This window comes from Scyliorhinus torazame, chromosome 13 (assembly GCF_047496885.1).
Source record: "Scyliorhinus torazame isolate Kashiwa2021f chromosome 13, sScyTor2.1, whole genome shotgun sequence".
In the NCBI taxonomy this organism is placed as follows: domain Eukaryota; kingdom Metazoa; phylum Chordata; class Chondrichthyes; order Carcharhiniformes; family Scyliorhinidae; genus Scyliorhinus; species Scyliorhinus torazame.
The window spans coordinates 218,784,486-218,810,038 of record NC_092719.1 but is presented as its reverse complement, the minus strand read 5'-3'; the positions used below and the strand labels follow the sequence as shown (position 1 = coordinate 218,810,038).

Sequence of the window (25,553 nt, the reverse complement as noted above, 5' to 3'; positions counted from 1 at the left end):
GATTATTTTTTATTGTTGATGGGTGGAAATGCGGGAGAAAATGTGAAAAAGGAGAATAAAAATATATATATATTTTTTTAAATAATGATATGGGTCTATACGCCCCACATTCCACGGATCCTTCCCTTTTTTGGGGATTAGTGTGATTACTGCCTGCTTCATCATCTCCGGCAATTCCCCCTTCTCCAGCGCTTCATTAAACACCCACAACAGGTGTGGTGCCAGGTCCGCCGCAAATTCCTTATAAAATTCTGCCGGGTACCCATCCGGCCCAGGGGCCTTCCCCAACTTCATACCCCTGATACTGTCCAGCACCTCCCTCAGCCCCAGGGGCTCCTCCAACACCTGCCTCTTTGCTTCCTCCACCTGGGGAAATTCCAGCTCGTCCAGAAACCACCCCATGTCCCCCTCCTCTCCTCCTGGGTCTGCCTCATAAATTCCCTGGTAATACTCTCTAAATGCCTCATTTATCTTCCCCGGCTCTGACACCACATCCCCAGCCCCAGTCCGGATCTTCAATATTTCCCTGGACGCAGCCTGCCTCCGCAGCTGGTGCGCCAGCATGCGGCTCGCCTTCTCCCCATACTCGTATTGCACCCCTCTTGCCCTACGTAGTTGCCCTACTGCCCTCCCCGTTGTCAGCCTGTCAAATTGCTCCTGCAACTTTTTCCTCCTCGCCAATCCCTCCACGGTGGGCATCCTCGCATATTCCCTGTCCACCTCCACTATCTCGCTCACTAGACGGTCATGTTAGAGAGACTGCTTTAACCACCAGGCATAAGAAGAGAGGGAGTCCAAACCTGTGCACCCACTCTCCCAAGTCAAACAGAGCTTAACTCAAAATGGGGTCTGCCTTTTTCCAGAATCTTCTGGAACTCTCTGCCAATCAAAATCGAAAGCCAGACAAGACCCGGGAAATGGAAGTAGCCACATGGCTGCCAACCAAGTCCATCAAAATATGACATCACTGGACTAACCCAAAGAGCGCAATGCCTTGGACGTCACCTTGGACCAGACCATGTAGCACCTTGAACCAGGGGTGTTTCAGTAATTGTCTAGATACAAAAGTTAAAAGCAAAAAAAGGATAGAAACTGCAACGGAAATCAAGAATTTACAAGAGGTTCTTTCCGGGTGGCAGGGCGACACAGTGGTTAGCACTGCTGCCTCACAGTTCCAGGAACCCGGACTCAATTCCAACCTAGGGTGACTGTGTGTGGAGTTTATACACTTCCCCGTCTGCATGGGTTTCCTCCAGTTGCTCCGGTTTCTTCCCGCAGTCCACAGATCTGCAGGTTAGGTGGATTGGCCATTCTAAATTTTCCTGAAGTGCCCAAAGGTTAGGTGGGATACAGGGAGAGGGCGGGGGGATTGGGCCTAGGCAGGACCTCGCAGAGTCGGTGTAAACTCAACGGGCCAACTGGCCTCTTTGTGCATGTAGGGACTCTGTGATACAAAGCCCCACTCTTGTCTATTAATTCCTGCCAATTAGTTTTTAGCAGTAAATACAGGAACTGATTGACAATGGGGAATGACAGTGGGGGGTGGGGGGGGGGGAACAAAAGATAATTAATGATCCAATAGGGCTACATGCTCAGGTACGAAGGCTGATGGGTAGACACATGGTTGGACAAGATAGGTTGTCAGTGGTAGCTCATGCCCCATCTTCATACACCACATCATAGAATTTACAGTGCAGGAGGCCATTCGGCCCACTGAGTCTGCACCGGCTCTTGGAAAGAGCACCCTACCCAAGCCCACATCTCCACCCTATCCCCATAACCCAGTAACCCGATCCACCACTAAGGGCAATTTAGCATGGCCAATCCACCTAACCTGCACATATTTGGACTATGGGAGGAAACAGGAGCACCCTGAAGAAACCCACGCACACACGGGGAGAACGTGCAGACTCCGCACAGACAGTGATCCAAGCCGGGAATAGAACCTGGGACCCTGTGAAGCAATTGTGCTAACCACTATACTACCGTGCTACCCCGTGTCAACCAGTTTTTAAAATCTTGCTCTGCTGCCCATCCTCCATGATTATTAGATCCCAGCAGATCCCAATTTTGCAACCCCCTGGTCCCATTCAAAACCATAACAACAGGGGCGGAGGATCTCTCTTTGGACCTTCCTCATACCCTTCAGTTGTCTCTCTAATCTCAAGCCTCCAGACAACAATTTCACATCACTGAACAATCCCAGTGCTTCAGGCCTTCTTCCCCCACATTCCCAATATTTCCAGGACGCATGGCCTAAAAGCATTAGGCTGAACATTTTTCTGAAAAATATTAAAAGAACTTGCCATATTAGATTTTTGCTGCCCCATCTGCTCCTCCCCTTCCCTCGACACAGAATGACTGCTCATAAGACTTTAAATGTATGTTAAATTGCATGCAGGTGATGGGCATAACTGGAGATTCCCCAAGTCCCCTTAGAAAATAGGCAGAGTAAAACTGGGCTGCTGGGGCTAACAGGTACACTTGTAACTCTAAATGTAAGAGTGGTTAGGGATTGTTTTTGTTCTGTCCTTCACCAACTGGCGCTCTGGAACTGAACGGTACGGTAGCACAGTGGGTGGCACGGTAGCACAGTGGTTAGCACTGTTGCTTCACAGCTAAAGGGTCCCAGGTTGGATTCCCGGCTTGGGTCACTGTCTGTGCGGACTCTGCACGTTCTCCCGTTTCTGCGTGGGTTTCCTCCGGGTGCTCCGGTTTCCTCCCACAAGTCCCAAAAGAGAATTCCGAATTGGACATTCTGAATTCTCCCTCAGTGCACCCGAACAGGTGCCGGAATGTGGCGACTAGGGGCTTTTCACAGTAGCTTCATTGCAGTGTTAATGTAAGCCTATTTGTGGAATAAAGATTATTAAAAAAACAATGTATTGCCCATCGTTGGTTTCAACGCTTGTACCTGTACAGTTAAAAACTGAAAAGTTTAAACATTATGCAGCTAAGAACATGCTTCATTACCTTAGTTGGCACATATTTTTTCAGAAATTTCACCCCATGAGATTCCATATACGCTCCCACTTTCCCTGCCATTTCTTGATCAAATCCACGCAGAAAAATGGAGCGCACCATCACAGTAACGTCCAATCCCAAGCTACAAAGGAACCCTGCACATTCCAGTGCCACATAGGAAGCACCCACCACCAGAGTTTTCTTTGGGCAGTAAGACAGAGAGAAGAGATCATCACTGCAGAAAAAAAGTGAAAAGAGCAAATGAGCATTGAGAATTGATTGTTTTACTAACTTAGCAATATATCCTTTTCCCTCTCCTCCGTGACAGTCATATTTCAATGGACTGATTTATCTCCCCCATTAGCAAGTTTTCAATGTAGGCTTCATAAAAAGGAACAATAGTAAATGGGTAAAAAATGGCCAAGATCACACCCACAGTTCATCACGTATTTGGGGGGGGGGGGGGGGGGAAGAGAGGAAACAAAACTCAACAGATGCTGCTCATGTATTTTGGCTCCATATTAAGAGTCACTTGCCCTCCGACAAGAAGCCACTTGGCGCCCCCTACAAGAGACAAGGTGGCACGAGGAGAAACATTTTAAGTTGAGTTTTATGATAACCAAGTTTCTTCTTTTTTTTATATAAGTCAATTTTGCTGAAAATTGCTTTAAGCGCTTTACAATTCTGGTCTTGAGATCAAAACTTAAAGATTTTTAAAAATAAATTTAGAGTACCCAATTAATTTTTTCCAATTAATGGGCAATTTAGCATGGCCAATCCACCTAGTCTGCACATCTTTGGGTCGTGGGGGCGAAACCCATGTAAACACGGGGAGGATGTGCAAACTCCACATGGACAGTGACCCAGAGCCAGGATCGAACCTGGGACCACGGCGCCGTGAGGCAGCAGTGCTATCCACTGCGCCACCATGCTGCCCTTAGACTTACGATTTTAAGACTAGCCAGGGTTTGAAACCCAAGCAATATGTGCTTTGTTCTTCATAGCTAAACAAGGCTGCTCGGAATAAAACAAATTTAAATCGAGACCTTGAAATCACACCACATGGGGAGAAAAGCATTCAGAGCATATTCCATATGATTCCATTGGACAGAGGTTCCTAACCGGTGATCCGGATGCAGTACACTCGTGTGCCGTGAAGGATTCACAAGTTCGGAAAAACTTATTTTAAAATAAGATTAAAAACGATTAAACATTAATGCTAACTAAACCTAATCTTCATTTCCAACTCAGTGGTCAGCTTGTCAAAGTCCCGATTAACCTGGCTAGGAATGGGCTGCACAAGCGTGGTTCGGATTTTTTGTTTTGCGCAGTCTGGCACATGCGCATGGGCCTAACCGATTTTTTTTTTTTTTTTTTATAAATCAGAACTGCGCAGGCGTGGCTCTTTCCAGGCCATGCATGGCTCGAATTACCAGCATTAAAAAATGCCAAACCCACCCATGTGCAGCCCTTTCCTGGCTGACGTATGTACAGGAGATCCCAGATTCTTTGGGAATTGGTGACACCACCACAGAGTTTAAGACAAAGGCCCCGTGTGCCTGCACAAAAAACAAAAACACAAAAGGGTGCAAAAGCCTGGGAGAAGCGAGGGGGACAGGTCGAAAAAAGAAGAGAAAAGACGGGAAGAAGTTTTTTCTAAAAACAAAGCTCCCAGTAAGGAAAGAAGACAGAGGTAAGAGGCAGGAACCAATGGGGTTAAGGAAAGAATAAACTGGCTTCAATACTGCATTTGACAGGTATTGACTTTTTATTGTCACATGTACTGAAGTATGGTGAAAGTATTTTTCCGCAGCCAAGGGAACGTACAGTACGTACACAGTAGACAAAAGAATAATCGACAGAATACATCAACAAATAGTGTGGAACAAGGGCCAAAAAAAGCAAATACATGAGCAAAAGCAGTATAGGGCGTGGTGAATAGTGTTCTTACAGGGAACAGATCAGTCCAAGGTGGAGCCGTTGAGTATTTGCAAATGTACTTTCATTGTAAACTCCTTCAACAAATAAAAATTGTACCAAAAGGCAGCCTGACATATTTTTGAGAGGTTTTAGAGATAAAAGGCTTTTGTGAGTTCAGTTGTAGTGCCTCAAAATGGTTTATAGTATTAAGGCATGCCATGCCACAGGAGTCAGTAGCATTTCATTTACTGCTCAAGTTTTATACAAGTCAAGGTCAAGAACCCAGGCCCTGGGGGGCAAGCTGAGAATTGGAAAGGGGAATTCCAGATAAATTAGATGTAGCCTACACATGGGAACCAAATGCAGCAAAAGTGACTTGAAGAGTAATTTGGAGCAAGATCCCGCCACAGAAATCATAGAGTGGTGCAAGAGGTAGCCATTCAGCCCATCCTTTTTTGAACAAGTGGGTAACCGTTGCAATTCTCCAGTCCGCTGGGACTACACAAAGTCTAAGGAGACTGAAAAATTATGGCCAGTGCCACCGCAATTTCCACTATCAGTTCCTTCAGTAGTCTTGGATGCATCTCATCCAGTCTTGGCACCTACCCAATTCCTCTTCCTTATCAATTGTAAACTCTTCTAGTGTCTGAATTATTTCCGCTTTCACCAAGGCCTGGGTAGCATGTTCTCCCTTGGTAAAGACAGGTGCAAAGTATTCCTTTAAAACCTCAACTATGCCTTCTGCATCCACATGTAAATCCTTTTTTGGTCTCTAATCGACCCTACTCCTTTTTAGCACCCATTTACTATTCATATGCTTATAGAAGACCTTGGGATTCTCTTTTATGTTAGCTGCCAGTCTCCTTTCATACTCCTTTGGCATACCACTCAGCACAGATGCAAGATCAAACCTGGGGCTTTATAGCAGAGCAGCTGGTGCCTTTACCCACCAAGTTGTCAAGTCCACTAATGGCATACCACTTGAAGCAGTGAATTGACAAGTTTAAAATGTCATCTGCTCTGCCCTCACAGCTAGATTAAACTATGAATGCTAAAGAAGCAAGCTCTCAGCTGCGAGGAAGGAAACATACCTGGTAATGCAATATTCTTTATCTCCCGGAATATTTAAATAACGAGGTCTTTCCCCTGTTGCGATAATGAATTTTTCTGCTGAGTGAAAGGTCACTTTACCCCGCTTGTTGGTTGCCTTTGGGTTAGAAAAAGACAAAACCTTTTAAAGCACGGCTTTCCATTCACAATATTGCTCAAATTTAGAGCAATGTATAGAAAAATTTAGGTATTTAGCACATCATGAACAAATCAAGGCCCGCTGAATAAAAGAGGGTTTTTGCTCTATTCCCCCTCCCCAACATGCTGCTAAAATCCAGCTAACCATGGACGCATCTTTCTCCAATAACAATGAGTAAAATTTATATGTACTCATGTCAAAGCTAATGCTAACAAGAAAAAAATATTAGGGAAATCATAGGTAGGAAGTGAATGCTGTGAAACCCTGAAACTTATCGCCATTGCAAGTTCACTTCCCTTCCTTATTGAATCATCATACCATCTAACCAAAAGTGACGAGAGAAGATGGGCCCAGTGTTTTTACATTAATTTATAGGATGCGTGTCTCGCAGGCAAAGCCAGCATTCGTTTCCCATTCCTAATTGCCCTCAAGGTGATGGTGGTGAGCCACATCCATAAGCTGCTGTCGTGTGTAGATTATTTTCTTGCAGCTGCTTTGATACAACCATGTGCCTTGCCAGGCCATTCCAAAGAGCAGTTAAGAGTCAACTCAACGGTCACTTAAGTCAGACCGGGTAAGAAGGGATTTCTTTCCCCAAAGCATTTCAATAACTTAAATGGGTTTTTATGTCAATCCTATAGTTTTGCAGTCACTGTTACAGATACTAGTCAAATAAATCTGGAATAAAAAGCAAACTAAATTTAAAATCCCAAACTGGTGGGCTTCAACTTGCATGTCCAGGCCTCTAACTTACTAGTTCAGTATGTTACTGTACTCATCTATTACACCTAAGCGGGCAGCACGGTAGCACAGTGGTGAGCATTGCTGCTTCACGGCGCCAAGGCCCCAGGTTCGATTCCCAGCTTGGGTCACTGTCTGTGCAGAGTCTGCACGTTCTCCCTAGTATCTGCGTGGGCTTCCTCCCACAAGTCCCGAAAGACACGCTTGTTAGGTGAATTGGACATTCTGAATTCTCCCTCTGTGTACCCGAACAGGCGCCGGAATGTGGTGACTAGGGGATTTTCACAGTAACTTCACTGCAGTGTTAATGTAAGCCTACTTGTGCTCTTTCCGCCATATTGACCGAAGCGGCATCATGGTGCGCATGAATGTTCTCGCCGATGCCCTGACTAGCATCAACAATGCAGAGAAACGTGGAAAACGGCAGGTTCTCATCCGGCCATGCTCCAAAGTGATTGTGAGATTCCTGACTGTAATGATGAAGCATGGCTACATTGGAGAGTTTGAAATGATTGATGACCACAGGGGTGGGAAAATAGTTGTCAATCTCACAGGCAGACTGAACAAGTGCGGTGTCATTAGCCCCCGATTTGATGTTCAAGTAAAGGAGCTAGAAAGGTGGCAAAATGGTCTATTGCCTTCCCGTCAGTTTGGGTATCTTGTTCTAACGACCTCAGCTGGCATCATGGACCATGAAGAGGCCAAGCGAAAACATACGGGAGGAAAAATCCTCGGATTCTTTTTCTAAAACGTGAAACCAGTCTATAATAAAACATTTGAAACTAAAAAAAAAAAAAAAAATGTAAGCCTACTTGTGACAATGAAGATTATATAATCAGTCATTATGGTGCTGTCGCTGGAACTTCATACAGTAAAACATAATGCCAGAACAAAGATCTTGATATGTCCTAGCTTTTGCCATGTCTGGAAAGTGTGCTTCGACATCACTACCTATTAAAGTGGTAGCAATAGAAAAAGTGAGTAATTAGCAACATATGAATTAAGAATTGCCAGCATTGTATTAAAAGTCACGACTGATAGTAATGGGAATGCAGGTATGGAGCATATGCATTTCAGAAGGCATTTGATAAGGCAACTTGATAGAAAATTTCAGGCACCGGCATAAAAGGAAATGTAGCAGCACAGATGGAAAACAAAGTCTGAGTAAATAATTATTGCGCTGTCTGAAGGAGGGACAGAACTGGAGCACCCCATAAGTCAATACCGGCTCCTCTTTTCTCCTGTGTACATGCAAATGATTTGGACTTCAGTTCAAGAAGCAAATTCTCGAAAGTGGCGACTGACAGAAAAGGACGTTTTTGAGGAGGTTTATGAGTTCAGAAAGACAAAGATTAGTGGAAAGCGTAGACATGCAACAGATGTAATTGAACAAAGTATGCGGTAACTTCTTAGGGAGAAAGAAACAAGGAATGGGAGGTTTAAGGAAATTAGTGGATAAACAGATGAGACGACTGGAAGATTTTAGGAAATTGGATTATAAATGTAGTGGGCAATATAAGTGTTAAAAGCTTGGGATCACTGTAATTTGACTGGGGCAAGTTCCTATAGTTAACGATTTGCAGCCTGCCCGTCTGCAGAGATAAAAGGTGAGGTCAGTGCTGGGCGGAGCTCAGAGAGACAAGGCCATTTTTGTAAGAAGCTGTGGAGAGGGGCAGTTTGGAGAAAACTGTTAGACAGACAGTGTTTTGGAGAAAGACTTTTGGAAGTGAAGTCTGATCTCTGATGTGGCAATCCTCATTTTTCTTGAGACCACAAGTAAAGGCAGAGGCAATGAGTTTGGGGAGGCTTTGCGAGAAAGAGAAGCTGAGTTCCCATCAGCCTGACTGAGTCCACAATTCTATTCCAAGTAAGATAGTTTACAAAGTAATACTATTTTAAAGGCAGAGCAGCCTTGTCTGGAGACAAGGGAAAAACTGAAACAAATCACGTGAAGCAGCCATTTGAAGACATTCAGATAGAATAAGAAAAGAGCCAGAATCTGTTTTGCCATGCACGCATCACTTTAAGCCTTGCTTGTTTAAGCTGGATTGAAAGATGTCTATGTATTTTCTTGCTGTTTAATGGGAAATTGAATGGTAGTTTTAAGGTGTACGGTGCGCTGTTCTTTTCAGGTTTGAAGTTAAAGTTTAATATTGTATTCATAATAAAGTGGTTTTAAAATAACCAATCCCTATTTCTTTATGCAATCACTCCTGGAACGAATCATTCTGTCTTAAAAGTAAAATATGGGGGCTTCGGACCAGTATCCTAGCCATGTTGGGGTCTGGTTTGAGCTCGCAACACAGAACCCAAGGCTTCAATATATATTTCTCCTCCCAAACCGACACTGCAAAGAGGGATAGTCAGAGGGGGCCTGGCTCAACCAAACCTACAATACTACCACTGGCAGCAACAGCAGAAAAAGTGTGGGGATGGGGACAAGAACCCGACACAGATTGGGTACAAATGGAGGAGCATCCTGTAAAGGAACAACCCTCCGGGCCCTGGCCACAGCAGCACTCCCATCCTCAACAAGGTACACAACGAGCCCAGTGGTAGCGGCCACATTGAGAATGTGGACCCAGTTGAGACAGCACTTCGGGATAACCAAAATGTCCGTTATGGCCCCCATCTGCGGCAATCACAGATTCCCCCCAGCCATGCTAGATACCACCTTCAAAAGATGGATGCGGGACAGGGGCACACTGACGGTCAGGGACTTCTACGTAGGGCGCAGACTGGCGACACTGGACGAACTGACGAGGAAGTGGAAACTAGCAAGAGGACAGGAATTGAGACACCTCCAAATAAAACACTTCCTCCGCAAAGAGACAGTAGGGTACCCCGGGGCCCCAGAAAGCACACTACTAGAGGACCTGATAGGCACAAGCAGCGAGAAGGGGGGGGCTATGTGGGAAAATATACAGACAGCTACTGGACAGAGCCCGAACACCACTGGACGGGACCAGACAAAAATGGGAGGACAAACTGGGGACAGAGGTAGGATGGGGACTCTGGAGCAAAGCACTGAGCAGGGTGAGCTCCACCTGCTCCTGTGCAAGGCTAAGCCTAATGCAGCTCAGATTGGTGCACAGAGCGTACCTGACCAGAACCTGAATGAGCAGGTTCTTCCCGGAGGTGGAGGACAAATGTGAGCGGTGCCAGAGGGGCCCGGCCAACCACACCCACATGTTTTGGGATTGCCCCAAGCTTGCTGGGTTCTGGACAGCCTTCTCCAAGGCAATGTCCAAGGTTGTGGGGGTGATGGTGAAGCCATGCCCAAAAGTGGCAATCTTCAAAGCTTTTCATCTTGCACTCGCCAGGACAATTCACAAGAATAGCAAATACAAAGGGAACAACTGTTTATAAGAGTGCTGATTGACTGGCAAGTGGCAGAGGTATTGCAATGGAGAAGATACTAGTTAATTGATAAATGACAGTTAACTGCCAAGCTCTCACTCGATTTAAACCAAGCCGGGTGCAGCACGGTGGCGCAGAGGTCAGCACTGCTGCCTCACCACGCCGAGGACCCGGGTTCGATCTCAGCCCCTGGTCACTGCCTATGTGGAGTTCGCCTGTGTGAAGTTTGCACATTCTCCCATTGTCTGCGTGGGTGTCACCCTCATAACCCAATAAGATGTGTAGGTTAGGTGGATTGACCACGCTAAATTGACCACGCTAAATTGACCCTTAATTGGAAAAAAAAAGAATTGGGTATTTAAAAAATGATACAAACCAAGTGGGTTGTCTCTGATTAGTCAAGGCATTGCACCAGGGGAAATGAGCGTTAAAATAATTCAAGAGCAAGAAAAGTGGAAAGGTTTTCAGGCAGAATGCAACAACCTAGATAGTGTTGAGGGTTGTTGCAGGTTACAACAGGACATTGACAGGATGCAGAGCTGGGCTGAGAAGTGGCAGATGGAGTTCAACCTTGATAAATGTGAAGTGATTCATTTTGGAAGGTCGAATTCGAATGCTGAATACAGGATTAAAGGCAGGATTCTTGGAAGTGTGGAGGAACAGAGGGATCTTGGGGTCCACGTACATAGATCCCTCAAAGTTGCCACACAGGTTGATAGGGTTGTTAAGAAGGCGTATGGTGTGTTGGCTTTCATTAACAGGGGGATTGAGGTTAAGAGCCACGAGGTTTTGCTGCAGCTTTCTAAAACTCTAGTAAGACCACACTTGGAATAGTGTGTCCAGTTCTGGTCGCCTCATTATAGGAAGGACGAGAATGCTTTGGAGAGGGTATAGAGGTGATTTACCAGAATGCTGCCTGGACTGGAGGGCATGTCCTATGAAGAAAGGTTGAGGGAGCTGGGGCTTTTCTCACCAGAACGAAGAAGGCAGAGAGGTGACTTAATAGAGGTGTACAAGGTGATGAGAGGCATGGATAGCCAGAGACTTTTCGCAAGGGTGGAAATGGCTGTCACGAGGGGACATAATTTTAAGGTGATTGGAGGAAGATATAGGGGAGATGTCAGAGGTAGATTCTTTACACAGAGTGGTGGGTGTGTGGAATGCACTGCCAGCAGAGATGGTGGAGTCAGAGTCATTAGGGACATTTAAGCGACTCTTAGACAGGCACGTGGACAGCAGTAAATTGAAGGGGTGTAGGTTAGGTTGATCTTAGATTAGGATAAATGGTCGGCACAACATCGTAGGCTGAAGGGCCTGTACTATGCTGCACTGTTCTATGTTCTATGACGTATATTCTATTCACTTCTGTAAAATCTTGCAACATACTCATCCATCTGGCCCAAACCCCAACATCTTAAAAACAAAATCTGTCTAGAATCATTTTACAAAACAATGAGATCCCTTAGGAGAAACAGCAAAGCTTAGCAGTCCTACTTATTCTCATCTATAAGATGTATCATTACACGAATGACAAAAGAAAAATCACACCATGTGCACTCTGATTAACAGGGTGCAATCATTGTCAAGTGTATGAATGGAACTCGAAACCTGGACAAATTCCATGGGCAGGATTTTTCAGCCATGTCCGCCCGGCAACCGGAAATTCCCATCGGAGGTCAACAGACGATATGGCAATCTTGCGACGGGCGCGGCTGAAAAATCCAGCCCCATATCTTGCAATTTACTGGAATCAAGTATCGGTCCTGCTAATCAGACACATGGGGCGGGATTTTCCACCCACTCCACCGCATGTTTTTCGGCGGGGGAGGCAGCCCGCTCGCAGGATTTGCCAGCTTGGGACTAGAATTTCTCGCCGGCGTAAACAACCAGTAAATCCCACCCATGGTGATCGTAATTGTAAACAATGGGACCCAACTATTTTCAGTACCTTCCCAGTGTCAATTACCGTCTCGTCTGTTATGTGGAGAATCCAGCTTCTAAAACCCCAAATATTCATAGTTTCCCACAATGAAAAGTTTTTTTTTAAACAATTAGTGTTGTTTGGAAGCAAAGGAAATACGACAGATAACAGTAATTCTAGAAAACCAAGGATAATGTTACAAACAAAAGCTTGTCATTACATACCTTTATCTTGTGTGCCTCCAGAAACTCTGCATAGCTGTTGGTGTAAGTTACTTTCTTGTCCCGTAATGCCACCCTGTAGCCCCAGTTCAGAGAGCCAATGTAATTCTGGATGGCCTCTTTCATCTTGCCCCAATTGTGGTGAACTGTAATTCATACAAAATAAGAACCCTGTCTTTAGCTTTGACGACGTAAATTTAACAGACTTGTGTAGAATCTTCAGCTTCATTGCTGACAACAAAGGCTTCCATTGTTGGAGAAGCTCGCAGTACAGTTCATCAAGCTCCTACAAATAAGGAACAGGACAAAAGCAGCAAATTCTAACCTCCATGTGCTTACCTACAAACAGCACTACTTCAAATTCAAAAATATCTAACCTTTTTTTTTAGACATTGCAGTCAAGGTTAATATGAATAGGCAGAAGATGGAAATGAAAATAAAAGGAGACAAGACCAGGGTGAGTAAACCTGAGGAGGGCAAATGCCAACTGGTTGGGCTGAATGCCACGTTTCCATGCAGCTCTAATGGAAGCTCTCTTGGGAAGTCCAGTTTAAACCAGAAATGGCTGAGCGGAGGATTGTTTTTTCCATGCTGTATACATCTAAGACTCTATGACTGGGAAGGAGATGGGGAAGAATTACTTATTTTAAAATTGTTCTTGGATGTTGGCAATTCTAGCAGTGTAGCCATGTAAAATGGCTGCGTTCAGATTAATCTGGCCAAAACCCAGTTTACAAAGAACAAAAGAAGAAAGAAATGTACAGCACAGGAACAGGCCCTTCGGCCCTCCAAGCCCGTGCCGACCATGCTGCCCGACTAAACTACAATCTTCTACACTTCCTGGGTCCGTATCCCTCTATTCCCATCCTATTCATGTATTTGTCAAGATGCCCCTTAAATGTCACTATCGTCCCTGCTTCCACCACCTCCTCCGGTAGCGAGTTCCAGGCACACACTACCCTCTGCGTAAAAAACTTGCCTCGTACATCTACTCTAAACCTTGCCCCTCTTACCTTAAACCTATGCCCCCTAGTAATTGACCCCTCTACCCTGGAGAAAAGCCTCTGACTATCCACTCTGTCTATGCCCCTCATAATTTTGTAGACCTCTATCAGGTCTCCCCTCAACCTCCTTCGTTCCAGTGAGAACAAACCGAGTTTATTCAACCGCTCCTCATAGCTAATGCCCTCCATACCAGGCAACATTCTGGTAAATCTCTTCTGCACCCTCTCTAAAGCCTCCACATCCTTCTGGTAGTGTGGCAACCAGAATTGAACACTATACTCCAAGTGTGGCCTAACTAAGATTCTATACAGCTGCAACATGACTTGCCAATTCTTATACTCAATGCCCCGGCCATCATTAAAATGGCTAAACCGGGACTTCCGGGTGCGGCGATGACCAGCTAAGTCGCACGTTTCGGCAGCTCCCGGTGGAACGGACTTTTGGGCTCTTGATAGGAGCCCCAACGGCAATTTTAACGGCTAAAAACACCGTGCGGTAAACCAGAAGGGTGTTCCCCCTGGACACGGATGGAAAAAGGAGAGGAAAGTGGCCGGATTGCAGCGGATCCTTTGGAACAACGGCAAGGAAGGCAAGCAGAAACCAAGATGGCGTCGGAAGGTGGCAGTTTCATATGGGGCCCTGAACAACAAGAGTTCTTGAAACGCTGCGTGGAGGAGATAAAAAAGGAAATGAAGAAAGAGTTGTTGGCCCCGATATTACAGGCGATTGAAGGGCTGAAAGAGGAACAAAAGACCCAGGAGCAGGAGCTTCGGGTCGTGAAGGCGAAAGCAGCAGAGAATGAGAACGATATACAGGGCCTGGTGGTGAAGTCGGAGATACAGGAGGCACACCAGAAACGATCTGTGGAGAGGTTGGAGGCACTGGAAAACAACGCAAGGAGGAACAACTTGAGGATTCTTGGCCTTCCTGAAGGTGTGGAGGGGGCGGACGTCGGGGCATATGTGAGCACGATGCTGCACTCGTTAATGGGAGCGGAGGCCCCGACGGGTCCGTTGGAGGTGGAGGGAGCATACCGAGTTATGGTGCGAGGATCGAGAGCAGGAGAAACTCCCAGAGCCATAGTGGTGAGATTTCTCCGTTTTAAGGATAGAGAAATGGTCCTTAGATGGGCGAAGAAATCTCGGTGTAGTAAATGGGAGAACGCGGTGATCCGCGTTTATCAAGATTGGAGTGCGGAGGTGGTGAGAAGGAGGGCGAGCTTTAATCGGGCCAAAGCGGTACTTCACAAAAAGATGATAAAATTTGGAATGCTGCAACCGGCAAGACTGTGGGTCACATATCAAGGGAGGCACCACTACTTTGAGACGGCGGATGAAGCGTGGACTTTTATTGTAGAAGAAAAATTGGAATGATTGGATTATGAAAATGAACGTTTGGACAAAGTGGTGGGACGAGTGGGGGGGGGGGGGGCGAAGAGGGGTTTTATGATTTAATCCTGCGGTATGGTAACTTTTCTTTCTCCCACAGGTGGTGATGGGGGGAGGTGGGGAGGGAGAGGAGATGGGGCGTTGGCCATGGGAGGCAGGGCCGAGGGAGAGGCGCGGGCTTGGTTCCCGCGCTATGATAATTATGGCGGGAATAGAGAAGCAGGAAGGAGGGGGCGTCGCACGGTGCGAGCCGTGATCACGGGGGGAAGCCGAGGTCAGCCAGAGTTTGCTGACTTCTGGGAGCAACATGGGGGGAGTAATTACGCTAGCGGGGGGTCTAGCCGGGGGGGGGGGGGGGAATTACTGGGTTGCTGCTGCTGGGGAAAGGGGGGAGTGGGTACGGGAAAGGATGGGCGGGGGGGCACCGTCTGGGAGAGATACAGCTGCGTGGGAACTGGGTGAGAAGCTGGAAAAAGATGATGGCTAACCGGCAAGGGGGGGGGGGGGGGGGGGTGGGAAGCCGCCCAACTCGGCTGATCACGTGGAACGTGAGGGGGCTTAACGGGCCGATAAAGAGGGCACGAGTACTCGCACACCTTAAGAAACTTAAAGCAGATGTGGTTATGTTACAGGAAACGCACCTGAAACTGATAGACCAGGTTAGGTTGCGCAAAGGATGGGTGGGGTAGGTGTTCCATTCGGGGCTGGATGCGAAAAACAGGGGGGTGGCTATATTAGTGGGGAAGCGGGTAATGTTCGAGGCAAAGACTATAGTGGCGGATAACGGGGGCAGATACGTGATGGTGAGTGGCAAATTACAGGGAGAGATGGTGGTTTTGGTAAACGTGTATGCCCCGAACTGGGACGATGCCAATTTTATGAGGCGAATGCTAGGATGCATCCCAGACCTAGAGACGGGAAAGCTGATAATGGGGGGAAACTTTAACACGGTGTTGGAACCAAGGCTGGATAGGTCGAAGTCCAGGACTGGTAGGAGGCCGGCAGCAGCCAAGGTGCTTAAGGATTTTATGGAGCAGATGGGAGGGGTGGACCCGTGGAGATTCAGTAGACCTAGGAGTAAGGAGTTCTCGTTTTTCTCCTATGTCCATAAAGTCTATTCACGCATAGACTTTTTTGTGTTGGGTAGGGCATTGATCCCGTGGGTGAGGGGAACGGAATATACGGCTATAGCCATTTCGGATCATGCCCCACACTGGGTAGACTTGGAGATAGGGGAGGAAACAAGAGGGCGCCCACCCTGGAGAATGGACATGGGACTAATGGCGGATGAGGGGGTGTGCCTAAGGGTGAGGGGATGCATTGAAAAGTACTTGGAACTCAATGACAATGGGGAGGTTCAGGTGGGAGTGGTCTGGGAGGCGTTGAAGGCGGTGGTTAGGGGGGAGCTGATATCAATAAGGACACATAAAGGGAAGCAGGAGAGTAAGGAACGGGAGCGGTTGCTGCAAGAACTTTTGAGGGTGGACAGACAATATGCGGAAGCACCGGAGGAGGGACTGTACAGGGAAAGGCAAAGGCTGCATGTGGAATTTGACTTGCTGACTACAGGCACTGCAGAGGCACAATGGAGGAAGGCGCAGGGTGTACAGTATGAATATGGAGAGAAGGCGAGCAGATTGCTGGCACACCAATTGAGGAAAAGGGGAGCAGCGAGGGAAATAGGGGGGGTGAGGGACGAGGAAGGAGAGACGGAGCGGGGAGCGGAGAGAGTGAATGAAGTGTTCAAGACATTTTATAAAAAATTGTATGAAGCTCAACCCCCGGATGGGAGGGAGAGAATGATGGATTTTTTGGATCGGCTGGAAATTCCCAAGGTGGAAGAGCAGGAAAGGGTGGGACTGGGAGCACAGATCACGGTAGAAGAAGTGGTGAAAGGAATTAGGAACATGCAGACGGGAAAGGCCCCGGGACCGGACGGATTCCCAGTTGAATTTTACAGAAAATATTTGGACTTGCTCGCCCCGCTACTGACGAGGACCTTTAACGAGGCAAAGGAAAGGGGACAACTGCCCCCGACTATGTCAGAAGCAATGATATCGCTTCTCTTAAAGAAGGAAAAGGATCCGCTACAATGCGGGTCCTACAGACCAATTTCCCTCCTCAATGTGGATGCCAAGGTCCTGGCCAAGGTAATGGCAATGAGAATAGAGGAATGTGTCCCGGGGGTGGTTCATGAGGACCAAACTGGGTTTGTGAAGGGGAGACAGCTGAACACGAATATACGGAGGCTGTTAGGGGTAATGATGATGGCCCCACCAGAGGGTGAAACGGAGATAGTAGTGGCGATGGATGCCGAGAAAGCATTTGATAGAGTGGAATGGGATTATCTGTGGGAGGTGTTGAGGAGATTTGGGTTTGGAGAGGGGTATGTTAGATGGGTGCAGCTGTTGTATAGGGCCCCAGTGGCGAGTGTGGTCACGAATGGACGGGGATCGGCATATTTTCGGCTCCATAGAGGGACAAGGCAGGGATGTCCTCTGTCCCCATTACTGTTTGCACTGGCGATTGAGCCCCTGGCGATAGCGCTGAGAGGTTCCAAGAGATGGAGGGGAATACTTAGGGGAGGAGAAGAACACCGGGTATCTTTATATGCGGATGATCTGCTACTATATGTGGCGGATCCAGCGGAGGGGATGCCAGAAATAATGCGGATACTTGGGGAGTTTGGGGATTTTTCAGGGTATAAATTGAACATGGGGAAGAGTGAGCTGTTTGTGGTGCATCCAGGGGAGCAGAGTAGAGAAATAGAAGACCTACCGTTGAGGAAGGTAACAAGAGACTTTCGTTACCTGGGGATCCAGATAGCTAAGAATTGGGGCACATTGCACAGGCTAAATTTGACGCGGTTGGTGGAACAGATGGAGGAAGATTTCAAGAGATGGGATATGGTAGCATTGTCAATGGCAGGGAGGGTGCAGGCGGTTAAGATGGTGGTCCTCCCGAGATTCCTCTTTGTGTTTCAGTGCCTCCCGGTGGTGATCACAAAGGCTTTTTTCAAAAGGATAGAAAAGAGTATCATGGGTTTTGTTTGGGCCGGGAAGACTCCGAGAGTGAGGAAGGGATTCTTACAGCGTAGTAGGGATAGGGGGGGGCTGGCACTACCGAGCCTAAGTGAGTATTATTGGGCCGCTAATATTTCAATGGTGAGTAAGTGGATGGGAGAGGAGGAAGGAGCAGCGTGGAAGAGATTAGAGAGGGCGTCCTGTAGGGGGACCAGCCTGCAGGCTATGGTAACAGCCCCATTGCCGTTCTCACCAAGGAACTATACCACGAGTCCGGTGGTGGTAACTACACTGAAGATTTGGGGACAGTGGAGACGACATAGGGGAAAGACCGGAGCATTGGGGGGGTCCCCGATAAGAAACAACCATAGGTTTGCCCCGGGGGGAATGGATGGGGGATATGGAATGTGGCAAAGAGCAGGTATAACGCAATTGAAAGATCTATTTGTGGATGGGAAGTTCGCGAGTCTGGGAGCGCTGACCGAGAAATATGGGTTGCCCCAAGGGAATGCATTCAGGTACATGCAATTGAGGGCTTTTGCGAGGCAACAGGTGAGGGAATTCCCGCAGCTCCCGACACAAGAGGTGCAGGACAGAGTCATCTCAAAGAAATGGGTGGGGGATGGTAAGGTGTCGGATATATATAGGGAAATGTGGGACGAAGGGGAAACTATGGTGGACGAACTAAAAGGGAAATGGGAAGAAGAGCTAGGGGAGGAGATCGAGGAGGGGCTGTGGGCAGATGCCCTAAACAGGGTAAACTCGTCGTCCTCGTGCGCCAGGCTAAGCCTGATTCAGTTTAAGGTATTACACAGGGCACATATGACTGGAACACGGCTCAGTAAATTTTTTGGGGTGGAGGATAGGTGTGCGAGGTGCTCGAGAAGCCCAGCGAATCATACCCATATGTTTTGGTCATGCCCGGCACTACAGGGGTTTTGGATGGGGGTGAGAAAGGTACTTTCGAAAGTAGCAGGAGTCCGGGTCGAACCAAGCTGGGGGTTGGCTATATTTGGGGTTGCACAAGAGCCGGGAGTGCAGGAGGCGAGAGAGGCCGATGTTTTGGCCTTTGCGTCCCTAGTAGCCCGGCGCAGAATATTGCTAATGTGGAAAGAAGCCAAGCCCCCGGGGGTGGAGACCTGGATAAATGATATGGCGGGGTTCATAAAGTTAGAGCGGATTAAGTTCGTCCTCAGGGGGTCGGCTCAAGGGTTTACTAGGCGGTGGCAACCGTTCGTCGAATATCTTGCGGAAAGATAGATGGGGGGAAAAAAGAAGGCAGCAGCAGCGGCCCAGGACTTGGGGGGGGGGGGGGGGGGGGGGGGGTGGCCGGAGACAAGGCAGTTGCCAATTAGGGCTAGTTTTTATTTTTGTTATTTAATATTTATTTATTGTTGTTTTTTTTTTTTTGTTCTTGTTTAAATAAAAAAAGGTCATTATTATCTGTATTGTTACAATGTTGTGTAAAGGATGCACAATGTACTGTGTTGGTTGACCAGAAATTTTCAATAAAATATTATTAAAAAAAAAAAAATGGCTAAACCGAAAGACTGCTGGGAAAAGCAGCCAAAAAGACACGAGCAGGCAGCTGCAGACAGGTTTGCAGCTTCAGCTCTGGGAACGTAGCCCAGATCGATACTCAGGGCTATCAACAGCCCATCAACCCAGGTATCCGCAGTTTCATTCAGGACTGTTTACACCTAATCAACTCAGACATCCACAGTTAAATCGGCTATCCCCGGGTACAATTGCAACATATCAGCAATTGAATACCGGGCCAGACCTGTCGGCGCCTGCAGAGGCCGAAACAAAGACAGGTGAGCGACCACCCCCCGATCAAGGAATCGCCTCACTATTGGACACATCGACCCCGAGACTGGGGACAGAATCCAATCACTTGGGGCTCTGGGTCAAGGGCCGCCCCGGGAGGCGGGAAGCCCCTGGGCTCTATAAAAGTAAAGGTCCAAGTTCAGATCTCTCTCTCTCTCATCTTCGCCTGCTCGAGACCTTCGCAAGACCAGCCACCGGCCACCGTAAGTGTGAATCCAACGATCGCTATCCGGTAGAGACACCTAGCCACCGACCTGTAGCAGCCTTTTGAATCCCGCGGGCCAGATTTGATTGGACAAGCCATTCGTTTCCCTGACCTGGTGGGCTCTTCCTAAGTTAAGTATTGGCCAGTAGTGATAGGTTTATTATATAGAAAGTAGTATTAGGGTATTAATACTGCTTGTTGTATATAATAAATGACCGTTGTTTTAATCCTTACTAAGCGGTGTGCTGTGTTATTAATCATAACCTAAACTTGAACCATGTGGCGGTATCATAAAGATACCTGGCGACTCATGAGCAAAGGTGACCTAAACAGAGCAAATAGACTAAAGCTAGAAAGAGCAACAGCAGTCACCTTTATTACACATCTCACGGGGACTTTTACAGTCAGGTTGCTTACACAGAGGTTACTGAGTGAACAATCAACTTTGGGATTGGGGTCATACACAGTAGAACAGGTAGAGGTAGCAGGTTCCCTTCCCCGAATGCAATTAGTGAACCAGTTGGATTTTCATATCCAGCAGCTGTTGGTGACGGTCTGCTGCTATCCCAGTCATACATTTATTTAATTCAACTTTACCACCATACAAATTAGTCCCAACTATTTAAGATACCTTCCCACTGTGTCGATTACCCACCTAGTCTGTTATGTGGAGACTCCAGCTTCCAAATCCCCAAATAGTCAAAACAGCTCAAGTTTTACCTTTCTCACCAAATTCCCAGCCAAATTTACGAGAATCTGAGAGGCCCTGGCCGAGGATAGCAGCCTGGTGCATCAGCTTCTTTGGAATGCAGCCAACATTTACACAAGTACCTCCAAGCCCTGTAAAAAAATAAGAGGATACAGAGGAGAAATTGGTTAAAACATCAACTGTACAGTCAATTACAAATGTTTTAAGAAAATAAATAACAAGCTCCTGAAATCTATGGTACAAGTCTATACGGTACAGAATATACTCTGAGTTCAATACTTCAATGTCCTTACGAAGAGTGGCTCGATCGGTCCATTACAGATCTGCCAGATTGGACCAGCAGGTGTGAGAGAACCACGGGGAAAAACCTACTTCAACATCACCCTCACCAATACACCTGCTGCAAATACATCTGTCGAAGACGATGCTGATCAATGATCACCACACAGCCCTTATTCAGACAATGTTCTAGCTTCATATCGAGTATATCCTCCATCTTGTTTTGGAGCATTACCATCATGCTAAATGAATAAAAGAGAACCAATCTAGCAGCTCAAACTAGGCATCCATGAGTTGCTATGGACCATCAACAAGAGCAGAATCATATTCAACCACAATCTGTAACCTTACAGTTCAATATATCCCTTATGCTACCATTACTATAAGCCAAGGGGTCAACATAGGTTCAATCATGAGTATGTATGTACCTGGAACAGAACCAGGCATATCTAAAAATGACATGTTATCCTGGTGAAGCTACAACACACAACTACATACATACTAAACATTTGGAACAGCATGCGATAGACAGAACCAACTGACCAGACCAGAGGAGGAAGCTCCACAAATTGCCTCAACATCAATGATGGCAGAGTCATGCAGGTCCGTCCAAAAAGACAACTCTAAAGACAAGCATCTGGCAAGCGGGTGATCCATCCAGGCCTCCTCCCGAGGTCCCCAGCATCACAAATGCCAATCTTCAGCCAATTCACTCCATGTGATATCAGGAAACAGCTGAATGCACTGGATACTGCAACGGTTATGGGCCCTGACAACATTCTGGATACCAAAAATCAGATTATTGTACTCCATAAGTATCTATGCCCCGAGGCAAGCTGTTCCAGTACAACTACTGGCAATGTGGAAAAGTGCCCATGTGGATCTTGTCTGGTAAAAGCAGGACAAATCCAACCCGACCAATTATCGTCCTATCTGTTTACTCTCCATTACTAGCAAAGTGATACGAGTCATCAACAATGTTACTAAGCAGCACTTGATTAGTAATAACCTGCTCACTGATGTAGTTTACCTTCTGCCAAGATCACTGACTGGTCACTGGTAACAACATACAGCTGGACCATGAAGAATAACTAGTCTCAAGTAAGATCATTTGAAATGAACAGACTCACAAGCATATTACATTGCGTCATGGATGGTCAAGCAGACAAATGAGTGGGTCCCTGAGAAAGCTAGTGTTAAGAGGAACTTGTTTGAGTCAGTGATAGCAAGGAAGCTCACATATTTTGGACACATGATGCAAACGGGAGGGGAATGTTTGGAAAAAGATATAATGTAAAGCAAAACACCTGGAACACATGCAAAAGAAAGATCCAAGCTAGCTTAGATGAATAATATTAGAACATGGACTGGCTTCTCTTTGGGATAGGCAGTGGAGAAAGATTATTCATAGTGCAACCCTTGGACCGAGAACAGATGAAAGACAAGACGTCACTCAGCTCCAGACCTCATCACAACAAGCCAAATTCAAGTGCTGAGAAAGTGATTGCGCTAAAGTGTGGCAAAATTGAAGTAAATGGGAATTAGGGGTAAACTCTCCACTGGTTGGAGTCACAACCGAGCACACTAGAAAGACAGTGGTGAACGAGGAAGCCAATCAATCATCTCAACCTCAGGACATTGATGCAGCAGTTCCTCATGCTGGTGTCCTACGCCCAGTCATCTTCAGCTACTTGGGCGGCAGGACGGCACAGTGGGTAGCACTGCTGCTCACAGCTCCAGGGACCCAGGTCTGGTTCCGACTTTGGGTGACTGTGTGGAGTTTGCACGTTCTCCCAGTTTCTGCGTGATTTCATCCGGGTGCTCCGGTTTCCTCCCACAGTCCAAAGGTGTACAGGTTAGGTAGACTGGCAATACTGAATTGCCCCTTAGTGCCCAAAAGGTTGAATAGGGTTACGGGGATAATGTGGAGGTGCGTGCCTAGGCAGGGCACTCATTCGGAGGGTCAGTGCAGACTCAATGTTTCTGCATGTAGGGATTCGATGATTCTAATACTTAACCAATAACTTTCTTTCCATTATCTTGTCAGAAGTGGGGATTCTCACCAATAATTGCAAGTGTTCAGTACCATTCACAATTCCTGAGATACTACTACTACAAATAATAATAATCTTTATTATTGTCACAAGTAGGCTTACATTGCAATGAAGTTACTGTGAAAAGCCCCTAGTCTCCACATTCAGCGCCTGTTCGGGTACACCGAGGGAGAATTCAGAATTTTCAACTCACCTAACAAGCACATCTTTCGGGATTTGTGGGAGGAAATCGGAACCCGGAGGAAACCGACGCAGACACGGGGAGAACGTGCAGACTTCGCACAGACAGTGACCCAAGCCGGGAATCGAACCTGGGATCCTGGAGCTGTGAAGCAATATTGCTAACCACTGTGCTACCGTGGTGCCTCACATGCAGCAAGACTGGACAACATTCAGGTTTGGGCGGGTACTTAGCGAGAAAAATGTAATGTATATACACAACAACTGTTTATAAATATGAGAAACGTCTATAAAAAGATTTTCAAAAAAAGGATACCTTGGACAAGATGGGCCGAAAGGCCTCCTGCTGTGCTGTAACTTTTCTATGATCAAAGAACAAACAAAGAACAAAGAACAAAGAAATGCACAGCACAGGAACAGGCCCTTCGGCCCTCCAAGCCCGTGCCGACCATACTGCCCGACTAAACTACAATCTTCTACACTTCCTGGGTCCGTATCCTTCTATTCCCATCCTATTCATGTATTTGTCAAGATGCCCCTTAAATGTCCCTATCGTCCCTGCTTCCACTACCTCCTCCGGTAGGGAGTTCCAGGCACCCACTACCCTCTGTGTAAAAAACTTGCCTCGATCCTATGATTCTACTTACACCACATAAGACTGCAGCTCACAACCACATTCTCTGGGGCAATTAGCGCTGGACAATAAATGCTGGCCATGTCAGCAACACCCACATCCCGAGTACGAAAAACAAACAGGTTTTGAATACAAAACATCCAGATTCTTCTCACTTCCCACTGAGGAACGTTTCAATCCAACTGCTTTAAATAAAACTGAATCCAGGTTTGAGGTGAAATTGTAGCAAAATGAGAATCTTAAGACTAATCTACAGCCTGGTTAGATCACAGATCATGGAATTTACAGTGCAGGATGCCATTCGGCCCATCGAGTCTGCCCGGCCCTTGGAAAGAGGAACCCAATTAAGCCCTTATCGTAACTCAGTAACCCCACCTGTTACTAAGGGCAATTTAGCATGGCCAACCCACCTAACTTGCACATCTTTGGACTTTAGGTTGCAAAAGTTATTTCTAACTGATGATTATATTTAAATGGATATTGAAAATCAAAAAGCATCAACGCAAATTAGGACAGGCACAAAATAACCTACCCCATGTAGCTCCCATAGGTGTCGGCACAACATAATCAAGTACCAATACTTTTCTTCCAAGGTTTGCAGCTTCCTGTAAACAGTAAAAACACATTATTAATTTTAATTTAGTCAAAAATTTGTCAAGATTTATTCCATACATCAGGCAATTCAGTCAAATCCAAAATATTGTACACAACCTCCATAAAATTGCCAAGACAAAATTCTCAATAGCCAGGCAGAGATAAGATAAAAACTGCAGTTAATGAATATCTACTAAGACCATTAATCAAAAGAATGCTGGTAACTGCCAAATTAAATATTTTACTAGCACCGAGTGAATGAAGCTGGTCCAGGTTAATACTGCATGACTCAGAACTGTGGCACTGAATTAGCTTTTAGTCATGATGTGGAGATACCGGACTGGGGTGGGCACAGTAAGAAGTCTTACAACACCAGGTTAAAGTCCAACAGGTTTGTTTCTAATCGCTAGCTTTCGGAGCGCAGCTCCTTCCTCAGATATATAGACAAAGTCAAAGATGCAAGACGATACTTTGAATGCAGACTTTGCAGGTAATTAAGTCTTTACAGGTCCAGACAGAGCGACTGGAGAGAGGGATAGTCACAGGTTAAAGAGGTGTGAATTGTCTGAATCCAGGACAACTTTTAGTGGCTAGGCAATGGCAAACATTCAAAGAGCGCTTGGGCGAACTGCAACAATTGTTCATTCCTGTCCAGCGCGAAAGTAAAATGGGAATGGCAGCCAATCCATGGCTTCAAGGGTAAATAGATATACTATTATATAGGTGTGGGCGAATGGAGCATCGTGCTCGCATATACCCCGGCATCGGCCCCCTCCACCCCTTCAGGGAGACCCAGAATCCGAAGATTCTTCCTCCTCGACCTGTTCTCCGGGTCCTCGAATCTTTCGGCCCACCTCTCGTGCGCCTCCATCTTCACCGCCAGGCCCAAGATCTCGTCCTCGTTCTCGGCGGCTTTTTCGCGCACCTCTCGGATCTCTACCCCATGGGCCTTCCGGGTCTTCTTTAGCCCCTCGATCGCCGTCAGCAGTGGCGCCAGCACCTCTTTCTTAAGCTCCTCCACGCAGTGCCTGAGAAACTACTGCTGCTCCGGCCCCCATGCCGCTCGATCTCCGCCCTCCGCCATCTTGTTTTTTCTCCCACGCTTCTTTCGCTGCTCCAAAATCGCTTTTTTTACCGCTCCACTTCTGGTCCACTCCATATACTATGGAAGGGGGACCTTGCTCTCACCTCCCCACATGGGAAGTCGTCGAAAAATTTCCGTTGGGGCTCCTCTGGAGAGCCCAAAAGTCTGTTCTAGCGGGAGCCGCTGAAATGT

The 25,553-nt window shown here is 46.8% G+C and overlaps 2 protein-coding genes across 2 annotated transcripts in view; one reads left to right on the top strand and one right to left on the bottom strand.

The window, feature by feature from the left end:
* LOC140388627 (thioredoxin reductase 1, cytoplasmic-like) overlaps positions 1-25,553 on the bottom strand; it is a 78,982-nt gene that overhangs the window by 38,240 nt on the left and 15,189 nt on the right. The window contains exons 6-10 of the mRNA XM_072473073.1: positions 24,216-24,305; positions 20,548-20,667; positions 12,380-12,522; positions 5,976-6,091; positions 2,974-3,199 (exon numbers count right to left, since the gene is read on the bottom strand). Coding sequence (XP_072329174.1) covers positions 2,974-3,199; positions 5,976-6,091; positions 12,380-12,522; positions 20,548-20,667; positions 24,216-24,305 — 695 coding nt within the window. The remainder of the gene's footprint in view (positions 1-2,973; positions 3,200-5,975; positions 6,092-12,379; positions 12,523-20,547; positions 20,668-24,215; positions 24,306-25,553) is intronic.
* LOC140388625 (small ribosomal subunit protein uS8) lies at positions 7,198-7,675 on the top strand. Its single transcript, XM_072473072.1, has one exon. It carries the CDS (start codon positions 7,230-7,232, stop codon positions 7,620-7,622), a length of 393 nt encoding a protein of 130 aa, XP_072329173.1. The 5' UTR covers positions 7,198-7,229; the 3' UTR covers positions 7,623-7,675.

Bases quoted from the DNA above. Each gene is read 5' to 3' on its own strand.
- LOC140388625 (XM_072473072.1), top strand. From the start codon at position 7,230: ATGGTGCGCATGAATGTTCTCGCCGATGCCCTGACTAGCATCAACAAT.